This window comes from Mustela nivalis, assembly GCF_964662115.1.
Source record: "Mustela nivalis genome assembly, chromosome: 4".
Lineage (NCBI taxonomy): Eukaryota > Metazoa > Chordata > Mammalia > Carnivora > Mustelidae > Mustela > Mustela nivalis.
The window spans coordinates 127496380-127510461 of record NC_139023.1 but is presented as its reverse complement, the minus strand read 5'-3'; the positions used below and the strand labels follow the sequence as shown (position 1 = coordinate 127510461).

At 34.1% G+C, this 14082-nt stretch overlaps 1 protein-coding gene across 7 annotated transcripts in view; it reads right to left on the bottom strand.

Annotated features, from left to right (window-relative positions):
- The window catches only part of RAPGEF2 (Rap guanine nucleotide exchange factor 2), a 239437-nt gene that overhangs the window by 110370 nt on the left and 114985 nt on the right, over positions 1-14082 (bottom strand). For 4 of the 7 annotated variants that reach the window (XM_082727766.1, XM_082727774.1, XM_082727777.1 and 1 more), the window contains 3 exons: positions 6884-6959; positions 5122-5289; positions 2565-2582 (listed from right to left, as the gene is read on the bottom strand). In XM_082727766.1, the coding sequence (XP_082583892.1) occupies positions 2565-2582; positions 5122-5289; positions 6884-6959 (262 nt within the window). Of the gene's footprint in view, positions 1-2564; positions 2583-5121; positions 5290-5366; positions 5459-6883; positions 6960-14082 lie in introns of those variants that run through there. The other 3 variants (XM_082727772.1, XM_082727773.1, XM_082727776.1) reach the window with 2 other exon arrangements.

Genomic DNA, 14082 nt, shown 5'->3' with positions numbered 1-14082 from the left:
AATGTTTAGCTAAGAAGTTATGACAGCTGAGGAATACCAATCCTTTAAATATGTAATCTACTTTTGGGGTTTTTTCCCCCCCGTATTTTAAAAGAGGTCACTTTCCTTCATTGAGCTTATTGTATTTTGCTGTATAGAGTGATGTGAAAAGCTTTGACTCTGGAGCCAGACTTCTGGGGTTAGAATTTTGGTTCTATTACTTACTAGCTGTGTATCCTTAAGCATATCCCCTCATCTTGTTCTTTCATTTCTTAATCTGTAAACAGTAGTAATAATAATCCATTCCTCACAGGGTAGTTATGTATACTAAATGATTTAATTTATATGAAATGTTTTAGAACAGTAGTACATACATTGATAATACTCTAAAAATGTTTGCTAATTAAACTATTAAAAAAAATAGAGCCATCTGTTGGGGTAAGTAGGAATGGGAAGTGGAATGTCAATCAGAACTTCAAAGCATCAAGAGCATTTCAATCCTTTTAGCCTTGCTAGACTGAAATGTCTGTTGGTTCATGTAAACTCCATGGTATAGACAGGACAGGTTTTCTGCAGTCTTCAGTCTAATATATCTGTACAATTTTGTTCTTTCTAAACTGAGAAGAGGGCAGAGCTCTCTTTTTATTAAAATAAAAAAAGAAATATAAGATGACAAAACAAGTATGTACCAGTCTCCCCATCACTGCAATCAGGTAAGTTAAGTCCTCCCCTTAAGTATCTTCTAGAATAAATCACAAACTCCGGGAATAAATTGCCCATAAATATAGACAGGCAGGGTCTGTAATTTGGGGTAAAATAAAGGTTTTTCCTCTACCCTAATCTGAACCCAGACACAAAATAAACTTGTCCAAGTCTAAAGTGACTGACCCCAAATCTTCCAGCTTCTGCCAAGAACCTTATCTACTACCTGCCTCTATTTTCATTATCTACCTTAAGACTGTAAATTCATGCCACATCCTCTTTTCTAGCAATATTAAATACAGCCTCAACCTCACAGCATCAAAATGTAGGAAAATGGTAATGAAAGCCATCTCCCATTTCCCCTTCTCACTGCATTTTAAAATGCTTATTATTCTCTCTGCAAACCTCATACACTTGCCTTGGAAAAATGTCTAGAAAACACTCCACATGGACTATTTGAGTACTCTGGTTTCTGAAGAAAATTATTATAATCTCTTTTAAATTACTGCAACACATTTAATTTTAAAAAGTGTACATAAAGTATATATCATAACTCAGTGTATATTTTCAATTCAATTCCTACTTCTAAATGGGAATTAGACTAACTAGTAATTTTTCATATTAAAAAAAGAAAGATTAATTATGTACTGATATATCTTTTAAAATATTAAATTTATAAAACAAAAAAAATATTAAATTTATATATGTTTAGAGTATACTTTTACCAGATAAAAGTCCAAAACACTGATGCAATTTTTAAAAGTATACAATTACATGAAAATTTTATTAAAGTTACAAATAGGATGAAAATGTCTAAGATTTATCATATCATCTAAAATAGAGCAGTGCTTCTCAAGTACCATATAGCAGCCATGACACCTGTGGCATTTTAATATGCATTCTCTTGCACAGAACACAAAGTTATTGCCTCATTTTAATTTGAAATTCTATACAAATATTTCATTATTTCAGGCAAGTTTACTAAAACAGCCAAAGATATTATTATATTGACAGCAGAGTTCTTCTAATGTCAACTAAATCATACATGATCTTTTTCCTGGGCAATAAAAAAACACAACCATAAGATTCTACGAGTTACTTAACCAATTCCTTTCCAGAGATAAAATTGGTTTCCCTTCCTTTACTCCCAATTCCCTGATAACCCCCAATCTGACCCACCATTTCAAGAGTTAACACTGAAAATCATAAATTAGTCATGTGTTGGCATGAAAGAAATGAGTAAAGATATTATTATAGGCTTCTAGAATGAAATAAAGCATGAATTCTGGTTAAAAATAAAGTGTAAATAAGAAAACAGAAGCATTTTTAAATTCTCATTTCCTTTTTGACTAAGCCTTTATTCTTTCTGACTAAAATTTTGCTAGTACTCTCCCAAAATGCTTTCATATTGGGATTCCTGAAATTTAAAGCTTTTACCTATAGCATTTAAAATGTAAATTTCTAATGGGTTTCCCATAAGCTTTCACATAAAAAGCAATTAAATTTCCATTATGTCTACCTATCTTTTCCTCTTCATTTCTTCACTTACAAATCATGTTAGTTAAGAACAGTGCTTCCACTCCTTCTTAAAAAAAAAAAAAAAAAAGAAAAGAAAAAAAAAGAAAACCAAAAACTAAGTAGGCTGCACTTAGGTGGACCTACAGTAGACAGGGTGGACAATCCATCACTACACCTGCATAAATTAAGGAGACTGTGCCATCACTTAAACCACTAGCAGCTTTAAGAGATTTTACTGAATCAGGGCAAAATACAAAAGGACAAGACCAAGCCAAACATATCAATATTATAAACTCATTAATTACAATGCAAATTCACAAATAAACTTAGGTTAGTATTAGGAGACCACACACAAATTACAATACCTGAGATTTAGTGCATTCCTTTGAGCCAAAATGAAATGAGTGCCATAAAGGAGGAAAGGAAAAGATGAACATTATCAGACATGCTATAGTATATCTGCCAAAACGAAGATAATGTTAAAATTAGGTTAAGAATGACCATATAGAATTGGCTGTATGCATAATGTTCTCTAGCCATGCACTTGAAATGCACTGGAAATCATTTAAAATCACCTGTGAAGTATGACCATGCATTTTCCAAATAAACTTTTCACCCTCAGTCCCACTCTTACTACAGTTCTTTCAAAGGGAAGTATTTCTGTTAAGAATAAGTAACTATAACTTAGGACTAATAAAGAATAGTAACTTTTATTTTATATTTTTATCTTGTGGCACCATATACACAATAAAATTTTGCTGTTTTCTATACTAAAATCATGTAGTTAGGTGAAATAATATTATAGAAGTATAATAAAAACACACCTTGCACGCACAAAAAAGGATCCAATATTTTCAATTATGACTATGATGCTACCAATCTGAACTCACTTAGTAAAATTAATACCAACATGTCACATATTAGTAAGCTATTAAATGATCTATTAGTAATCAAACTAAATTTTTCATCCTAGCACTGAATACTCCCTAATAAAAGTACTTGTTGACCAGTTAAGATATTTATTAAAACCATCAAATTATGGGGCATCTGGGTGCCTCGGGGGGTTAAAGCCTCTGCCTTCGGTTCAGGTCATGATCCCGGGGTCCTGGGATCAAGCCCTGCATCGGGCTCTCTACTCAGCAGGGAGCCTGTTTCCCACCCCCCTCTCTCTGCCTGCCTTTCTGCCTACTTGTGATCTCTGCCTGTCAAGTAAATAAATAAAATCTTAAAAAAAAAAACTCATCAAATTAAAATAAAAAGTAATCTTAGAATAATAAAAAACACTGCACACTTTTTTTTAGATCAGACCAAAAAAGGGAAGTCACATAGGGAAAGCTAAATATTTCATAAAGGGGGTAACAAACGGGAATAAAAGAGAAAAACAGTTATAGGTTTCCCCCAACTTAAGTGTGAAAAACACTACTATAAAATTAAACCAATCAGCTTTAACACTAAATTTTAAGTACTTCACACTCCCACTATTTTAGTATGGAATCTGATTAGGAAAAATTCCAGAGCAGAAAGAATATTAACAATATTAGCATCAGGCTAAAATAATATATGGAACTATTAATATATGCCACTATTTTTAATCCAAATTTTCTTCTTCCATGATGCTATATCAACACTAAAAATACTACCTTCTTTTATAGACAATGACAACAAAAAAACCTTTCATGGTTTTTTTTTTTTAATACCAAGTCTCTCCAAAGGATAAACAAAGCTCTCTTTATAATGAGCAAAAAGCTACCCTTTCCAACGGAGCTCAATGAAATGATTCAACTATAAAAATCATGTTAAATTAAAATAGTGCATGGGTAGTGAAAGGAGTAGGTGGGTAGCTGGTGGTCAAACTGCTTAAATATTCATACACAAAGAGCTCTCAGAAATAAAACATACGAAGTATAGGTATAAAGTCTATCATACCACTAAAAGTTACCAAAAATTCAGTATATGATTTTAAGTCTATATATTTTCCCATGTATTTTGCACTTATACTTATTTGCAAAAAAGAAAGAAAGTGCAGGTAAGCAAAACAAATGAGAAATGTAAAACAACTGTCAATTACCTATTTTTAAGTTTTTCATATTTTTATTTTAAAATTAATTTCACTTATAATGACTACTTAATTGTATTTATGTATAGACAAACCATCTTGGACTCTATTATGACATATATAAGAATTCATATTACTTTCTTTCTGAAAACAGAAATCCTCAAATTTATTCTCAGGGGAAATGAGCATAGGGCAGCTAAGCAGAAAGAAAGGAGTATGAAAAATAAGGTCCTAAAACTGACTTTCCTGGGGTTTTATACAGATCACTCATTATCTGTGCAATGGTTTCCTCAAATATAAAAATACTTTATAAAATATTTGTGAAATGAATGATGATCGACAGGGCTACAGCATTTAAGAAGAATTCTGAACCGATCAAAAATACTTCAGACCATCTTTACATTGGGATTTTAAAAAGTATCACTTCAAATTGAGCTTTCATTTCATATTAAAAACAAAAAAAAACTATCATGTAATAGTCTCACAATGGTATGTAAAGTATGAAAATAACATGTGATTTTTATATATCTACTTTTGAAATAAAAAGTAAGTCTATGCTAATCGTTTGGGGTAGGAGCAGAGGGAGTTCAAATTTTAGATTAAGTTAAGAACTTAAAATATCCCAGTTACAGCTGCATCGCGGATCACAAAGTTAATCCTCAGAGGACACTTTAAGAAATAAAAGGGCTAAACAATGTCTTTTGATATCTTATTTCAATGCTCTTTCAAACTACTCATACTGTATGTGTTTCCAGCACAGATCACAGAAAGGAATTATTCAACTAAAATAGGAAATGCATATGTCTTCTCACAAAACTCCCACCAAAAAAACTAAAGATTAAAAATTTTATACTTCAATAACTTACCGTATGATAACCTCGAGGCAAAGGTGGTTTGCCCACAGGATAAGGATCCACAGTGTCAATGATGGTTTGTCTTTCACCCTTCTGGTTGATTTTTCTAAATCTCCTTCGAGATTGTCGATGAGAAGCTTGACGCTGAAAATATTCTTCATTTTCATCCATATAGTCCACCTGAAATAAAACCCCCCAAAATTTATTTCCTCAAACACAACATTCCATATTAAGACCAGTCACAGAATAAAACTTACAGATAAATCCATATTCATTCATTTTGCAAAGACATTTGTGGACAAACTATCATGACAGACTAAGTGTCTCTGAACTTCTCTGGAACTAATTGGTTTTGAGTAACTTTTCTTTTATGAAGAAGCATTTTCAGTTCCACTTAGGACAATAATGAGTAACTCTTGAATTTCCTGCAGTTTCAAAGGGAAGGATATTTTCAGTAATCATTGTGCTGATTTATTAGTGAAAGAACTCACAGGATACATTGCCTCAAAATATGAAAGCAGCCGCCCCATTGTCCTAACCCTGATGTATGTGAATAAAGCTGTAAAAAAACCCCTAAATCCCAAATGACTCAAACAGGACTGCTAGCAGAATGGCTCTGGTAGGTTACCTAAGGGTTTCTCTTCCTACTTTCAGTCTGTAGATTCAGTTACTCTTTTTATAAATAGAGTTATTTAAAAAAAAATCCTCATTTTCAACATTTTAGAAACTGATGAATGGACTAACCAGAATAGAAGTTATCTTAGGTCAATCCTCGTCATACTTACATAACAAAAATGTGATTGCTTACAATTAAGGCATACCAAGATTCTAAGACCATTTTCACACTGGCAAACCTAGGAGTTTGTATAATGGGCAAGTATAAAATCCTCAAAGAATTCTGAAGATCAAAAGTCCCTTAGAGAAACACAAAACAGCACTAACAGGGGCTAAAATCTCTAGGATATATCTAAAATGCTTTTCAAGACCTGCTACAGTAAGCTCCTATGTAACCAGGCACATTTTTCCAATCCTAGATCTTTACTCACCATCATGCTACTTTCTCACTGAAGAGTAAATTTTGTGAAATTTTACCACAGGTTTTCACTACCTTTGACAAGGAAGTTTTCATTCTGATAAATTCCTCTCCTACATCATAGGGGAAAGCCCTAAGTCTCCTCTGAAAATAGACTTACAGCTTTCTACCAAATACTTTACTAAATGTGAATAAAAAGCTTTCACCATCTTGTATATTACACCAGAAAACTGGGGAGCCAGTATACTGGTTAGACACTCTGTTGAAATCTTTCTCTCTCTTTTTAACTGAATTGTAGGATTTAAAAAACATACTGACATAGGACATACACAAAAAACCAAATTGATTTCCTTATGTTAACTGTTGCCTGATTATATACCACTTACCACTATGACTCATCTGAACTATTTCATTCACTCCAATTAATATTTGGAGAGCTAAAGTCCTGCAATTCAAATATTCTCCCCAAATTTCAAATAAATGGCATTATCATGGATTGATCTGACAAAGCTCAAGCATGAAACACTTAGGTATTTGTACCTTTTGAGTCTTCTTTTTCATTTCAGTGACTCTTATAAATAATTATAATAGTATGATTATGAACTCAGATCCATAATAAAAAATTGTGAGATAAATATATCTAAAGTTAAAAAATATGAAATGAACTATAAGTACTTTGTTAAAGGGCTTTTACTTTATAATTTATTTTAGGGAAAAAACTCTTCACAGAAGTATTCTTACCACAATCATTTCAGAAGGCTCTAAAACAATGCATTCACAGCCACGCCTAAAGCTTCCTGCAGAACGCTTGCCAAAACTAGGAAGAAAAAAAAAGGATTTATGAAATATAAATTGTAAATTTAGGCCAATTCTCCAATTAAATGAAAGTGAAAAACAAAAACAACTAGTGGAGAAAAAGAAACTCTTTAATCATTATTTATACCAAATGACAAGAAACCATTCAATTTCTTAATTTTCAGACATATATTTTTCTGGAAAATTCCAGTATCATATTTTCAAATTAATAATGTAAGTAACAGAAAATCAGTATGAATGTGTTTTATGTTAGGCTGTTTAAATCACTCCCAGTTAAGAGAAGATGTTAAATATTCTAATGGATAAGAACTGAATCAAAGGCAAACTATATAAATATGCAAAGGATAAAATGTATATACATTTTCTTTTGTAATTTAACTGCTTAGGTTAAGCATTTCTTTCGCCTAAAAAGTATATTTGATTTTTATAAATTTTCTTTAAAAAATTTTATTTATTTGAGAGAGAGAGAGATCATGAGCCAGGAGGAGGGGCTGAGGGAGAGGGAGAAGCAGACTCCCCACTGAGCAGGGAGCCCAAAGTGGGGCTCCATCCCAGGACCCTGAGATCATGACCTGAGCCAAAGGCAGACACTTAACTGACTGAACCACCCACATGCCTCTTTCTAAATTTTGAAATCAACTTATTCTAAATAAGTTTAAGAAAAGGTATTCAAAAAACTTTTTTTTCTTAATTCAGGTTGTTGTGCATTATAATATATATAATATATAATGGGCTTATTATAAGCCCATTTCTCCCAGAAATTTTTCACTAGTGAACTCGGATACAGCAACTTTGTCCTATCTATGATAGCTCCCACCTTAACACTGAAGTGGATTTATTCTGACATAGCCACACACACACACTAGAACCATGAAGAGAAAATTCTGGTGAAAACCTTTGTAAAAATTAGCCGTTGGCTCAAAGATTTTTATGGTAGGAAGATATTATTTGCAAACATTATTACCTTAGAAATGAAAAGTTTGCATCCTCTAAAATGTGCTCTTAAAAAATACTTCCATGATAGTCTTTTGGAAATGAGATATACTAGAATCTGAAGAAACTTTCTTTGCAGCCACAAAAGACTCAAGTTCTACTAAACAACATAAATATGTGAACTGTAGGAGAAATAATACTGTCCCTTGGTAACTCCCTGAATACACAAAACAGAAAAGAAAAGGCAAATGCACACAGAACACACTCTAGCAAAGGAGAATATATCATTTCACTTGTCAAAAAATCTATTATTTCAAACATAGCCAAGAACCCAGAAGTGAAGAATGGCCTCAAAAGAGACAGGGGCGCCTGGGTGGCTCAGTGTGTTAAGCCGCTGCCTTCGGCTCAGGTCATGATCTCAGGATCCTGGGATCGAGTCCCACATCGGGCTCTCTGCTCAGCAGGGAGCCTGCTTCCCGCTCTCTCTCTCTCTCTGCCAGTCTCTCTACCTACCTGTGATCTCTCTCTGTCAAATAAATAAAATCTTAAAAAAAAAAAAAAAAAAAAAGAGACAAAGAGTAGGTCATGAATGCACATGTTAGGCCTAACTAATGACTAGGCCTCTTGTCTCTAATGCAAAGATGATTTTCTCTATGCTTACAACCCAGAAGCTATAGGTAGGAATGAATAGGGAGAATAATGAAAAATGTTAGCTAGAAATTCACTAAATCCGCGAAATACTTTCGCTTTTCCTATGATTCTTTGAAACAATAAATATGTAAACAAAAGGAAGTAAATATCATTATTTACTAAGCTTTTTAAAATCTTGGACCAAGTTCTATAAACTGTTTTTTTTAACTTTTTTAAAGATTATTCATTTATTTAATTGACAGAGAGAGACATCACAAGTAGGCAGAGAGACAAGCAGAGAGAGAGAGAGAGAGAGAGAGAGAGAGAGAGAAGGAAGCAGGCTCCCTGAGGAGCAGAGAGCCCGATTCGGGAACTCGATCCCAGGACCCTGAGATGATGACCTGCGCTGAAGGCAGAGGCTTTAACTCACTGAGCAACCCAGGCCCCCCTCTATAAGCTGTTTTAAAACTCAGTTCTGGAAAATAAATATAGAGATAAAAAAGGAAACCAGATAGCGACATATAAGAGATAAGATCTACCCTAGGTGATATTAAGATCAATTTTTAAAAATATTTTAGATGATCTAGTAGAAAGAAATGGAGAGAAATCTTCAGGTTTGCAAACAACATATAGATGTTGAAGACAGTAAAGCACAAAACAAAGCGAGTAAGAATAAAGTGTAAGACATTATCATTAAGTTTTATGTGAGTGCAAGAAAGCAGTAATTGAGGATCCAATCTACACAATGAAATATCCAACGTGAAAAGTGATGAAATGCACACACCATTTAATATGACATTAAACAATAAGGGGTTCTCACATTTTAGTTAAAAGACATAAATGAAACTATAAGTCTTTAAAGCATTAGCACAGTAGGCTGCTGACATACTGAAGAATAAGTAATACACGAAACATATCTCAAAATGATGAACACATGAGGAAGTAAAAAAAATGAAAATTACCATACCTACCCTTATAGAAAACCATGTAAAACCTAGAACATAACACTACCCTAGGAAAGTTTCTAAGGGGAAAAACAGAACTAAAAAGTTTCCAACAAAAAAATTAAGGAATTCCAAAGGGCTTTCTGTAAGATTATGGACAAAAATTAAAAGAACACTTCAGTCTTACTAACAGCACCTGAAACTCAGTATCACTGAAGTTTCTAAAATCATGATTCAAGAAAACTTATAAATGAGGGGCGCCTGAGTGGCTCAGTTGGTTAAGCGGCTGCCTTCATCTCAGGTCATGATCTCAGGGTCCTGGGATCGAGCCCTACATGGGGCTCCCTGCTCAGTGGGGAGCCTGCTTCTCCCACTCCCTCTGCCTGCTGCTCTGCCTACTTGTGGTTTCTCTCCACCTCTCTAATAAATAAATAAAATCTTAAAAAAAAAAGAAAATTTATGAATGATACAAATTAAATAAGAGCATGGACAACTTTTAAAAAAAACCTATAATAGTTAAGGGTTTTTAAAGAAAAGTCAGAGAAAGGAAGGAAGGGAGGGAGCAAGGAAGACGGGAAGGAAAGGGAAAGATCATTTCCAAGCTATATGACATACTCGGCTCCAAATATTTCTTTGTGCCACTTCAAATGCAGTCCTTATCAAAATCCCAACAGCTTTTTAATGCAGAAATGAAAAAGCCAATCTTCAAATTCATATGAAATCCCAAGGGACCTAGTTAGCCAAAACAGTCTTGAAAAAGAACAAAGGCGGAGGACTCACACTTTTGATTTCAAAACTTACCTCAAAGCTGTATTAATCAAAACAGTGTGGTACAGGCATAAGGACAGACATAGAAACCAATAAAATAAAATTGAGAGTCCAGAAATAAAGCCATGTTATCTATAGTTAACCAATTTCTGGCAAGGTTCAGTCAATGGGGAAAGAACATGTCATTAGGACAACTGTACCGCTATATTGAAGAAAAAAAAAAAGTAAGTTGGACCCATACCTCTCACCACATACAAATATTAAGTGAAAATGATCACTGATCTAAACAAAAAGCCCAAACCACAAAACTCTTAGGAAAAAAACTGGGATAAACCTTCAAGACATTGGATCTGGCAATGGATTCTTTTGGCTTTCTCTTCCAAGCTTCTATTTGAATTCCAGTTAGTTAACATACTGTGTCGGGTTAATTTCAGGTGTAGGATTTAGTGATTCATCACTTAGAAACAACATCCAGTGCTCCTCACAAGGGGCCTTCTAATACCCATGGATTAATACCCTGTTTAATCCATTCAGCATCCCCCAACCTCCCTTCCAGCAACCCTCAGTTTGTTCTCTACAGTTCAGTCTATTTTATGGTTTGGCAGTGAGATTCTTAGACATGACACTAAAAGCACAAACAGCAAAAGGAAAAACAGATAAATTGGATTTCCTCAAAATTAAAAACTTCTGTGCATCAAAGGACATTATCAAGAAGCTGAAAAGAATATCTACAGAACAGGAGGAAATATTTGTAAATCATACATCTGAGAAATATTTAATATTCAGAATATATAAAGAACTCCTACAATTCAACAACAAAAAGACAAACCACCTAATTAAAAAATGAGCTAAGTACTTGAATAGAAGTTTCTCCAAAGGAATACAAAATAGCCAATACATGCATGAAAAACTGATTAACATCCTGTGTCATTAAAGAAAAGCAAACCAAAACCACAATGAGATACCATTTCATACCTGATATCAGATGTGAATGAGATACTAAGATGATTTTAATTTTTAAAAAATAGCAAGTGTTAAAGAGGATAGAGAACTTGGAACCCTTGTTATTTTGCTGGTGGGAGTGTAAAGTGGTGCAGTCACTGTGAAAAACAGGTTGGTCTTCATCAAAAAGCTGAACAGAATATCCATATGACCCAGCTATCCAACTCCTAAGTAAATACTCAATAGTAAAAACTCAATAGTTTTGAAAACAAGGACTCAAAACAGATATTTATACATCAAAGTTCACAACAGTATTATTCACAATAGCCAAAAGGTGGAAACAACATGTGTTCATCAACATGATGAACATGATAAATACATACAATAGGAGCCAAGAAAAAAACAGTAAGTCCTGATACATGTTATAGCCTGGATCAGCCCTGAAAGAAAGCACTCTGCTCTATGCAGTAAGCCAGGCACAAAATGACAAATATAAGATTCTACTTGTAAGAAATACATAGAACAGGCAAATTTATAAGGACAGAAAGTAGACAATGGATTATTGGGGGCTATAGGAATGCTTAATGGTTACAGAATTTCTGTTTGGAGCCATGGAACATAAACTTTAGAAACAGGTAGTGGTCATGGCTGCACAAGTATGACTGTAATTAATGCCACTGAATCATACACCTTAAATAGTTAAAATGGCAAGAACGCCTGGCAAGTTCAGTCAGAAGAACATGGGATACTTGATCTCAGAGTTGTGAGTTTGAGCCTCACGTTGGGTGTAGAGCTTATTAAAAAAAACTAATAAACTTTTAAAAATAGTTAAAATGACATTATTTTATGTAAGGATAAAGAGGTTGAGTTTCTTGGCAAAATTTCAGGGCTTGAATAACAAAAAGTGGGAACACTACTACTTTGACCAAATAACAGCAAATCTTAGGGACAAAGGAAGAGTTAACTTTGATGACCAGGGGCGCCTGGGTGGCTCAGTGGGTAAAGCTGCTGCCTTCGGCTCGGGTCATGATCTCAGGATCCTGGGATCGAGCCCCGCATCGGGCTCTCTGCTCAGCAGGGAGCCTGCTTCCTCCTCTCTCTCTCTGCCTGCCTCTCTGCCTACTTGTGATCTCTCTCTCTGTCAAATAAATAAATAAAAAATCTTTAAAAAAAAAAAAAAAAACTTTGATGACCAAATTATACCACTGACAAACCTGGAACCAATCTTTTTTCCACGTTAATTAGCAATGAAAGAGAGAAGTTGTGGGTAAAAGTTGAACAGGTAAGAAACGGGGAAAAGGTAAACAAATATTACTGAAATAGTTTTTGAAAAGTCAATTATACCTACATTTTTCTTTCACCCAACATTAATTCCATTTTTATTTTATCCTTAGCCATAAATTAGAGGGTACTGCCATGCTAGGCCCATCTCCACAATTTTCTTCCCATTCCTCTTCCAAATACTCACTGGACACATACTACAGAATCTATACACAAACTCTGTAATCAATACAGAGCTCACTAAATATAGTCCCCATTCTTACATAGGCTGTATGTAAGAATGTATACATCCTCTACATAAGATGAGTACACATGAAGTTGTGAGTACAGACAGAATAGTTAAGTGCCATGAGTTTAACAAAAAGGATCTCATATTTGCTTCCCACAGTTGCATTTCAAAACCAAAACAGACCTGTAGAACTTCAGAGTTGAGAAAAAAACAGAAAATCGTATCGTATAGGGCCTCTTCGCATTTTTTTCTTCAGCTTCAAAGCTCAAAGTATGCCATAATCCAAGCTACTACATTCAAAGGTTCTCAAACATCTGTATTTAGAAAAAGGCCCCCAAGTGATATTATGTATGGCCAGTGCATTCCTACTTTCCCCATAAGAACTTTCTAGTTCAACTGTCCTTTCACAATGGAAGAAACTAAGACAGCGTGTCTGGGGGAAGGTTAAATGAGATGCCTGAAAGGACAACCAGATTCCATGATACAGGATTCTGTCCTACTACACCGACCTTACACTCTCTCTTGCTTTCTGCTATAGCCTCCTTCCACATTCTATAACATGAACTCTAGTCTTTGGTGATCTTGACATTTATGAGGAATAATTACCCGACCTCCTCAAAAATATTGCTACAGTGTATCACATTTACCCATAAAGCACAAAGCCGATGACAAGTGGAGAGCTAAAAGGTAAGTTCTCAGAGGTTGGCTAGGCTCACTTTCTGCCTAGCTGAGTGAGAAAAAGACAAATTAGCTTTTGTAATTCAGAAGGCAATTCAAATTCAGCAAAATTACAAATGACCATCAAGAGCTGGAGGGTTACCCTGGAATAGTCAAAGATTTGAACCAAAACCAAGCTTTTGGTTTTTAGGCAGCTGCTGCCAGAACTTCAACTAGTAGAACATCTGCTTCTTTGAAATGGCACTCATAATACCACATACCATGATAAACAATGATATTTTTAAAGTTTAAACTTCTTAATTTTTAAAGTCACATAGCTCATTTTTTAAACTTTGAATTAAATTAGTTTTAAAAATTCCTTTCTTCTGATCATTTCAGTCTTTCTGTGTATACAGATAAATACAAATACAAAATGCATGATAATGTTCAAAATCAAGAAAAGTGTGGGTAACAGTTATCAATGAGACTTGACTGAATATTTAAAAACTTGTTAGCCCTTTCTATACTAGATACCAGCCTTTCACAAGAGTCCATGAAGTCAAAAAGAAAGAGATAGGGAGATAGGAAGAAGAAGTACGCTACGTGTGTTTTAAGAATGCTGCTAGTCTTCCAGTTCTATGCAATATGAAAATTTAATTACTCCAGGCTATTTTAAATTCTTCTAAAACTATTCTGTATGAATATGCTGTACAGTTTGGCTTTCAACTATTAACTTCAAT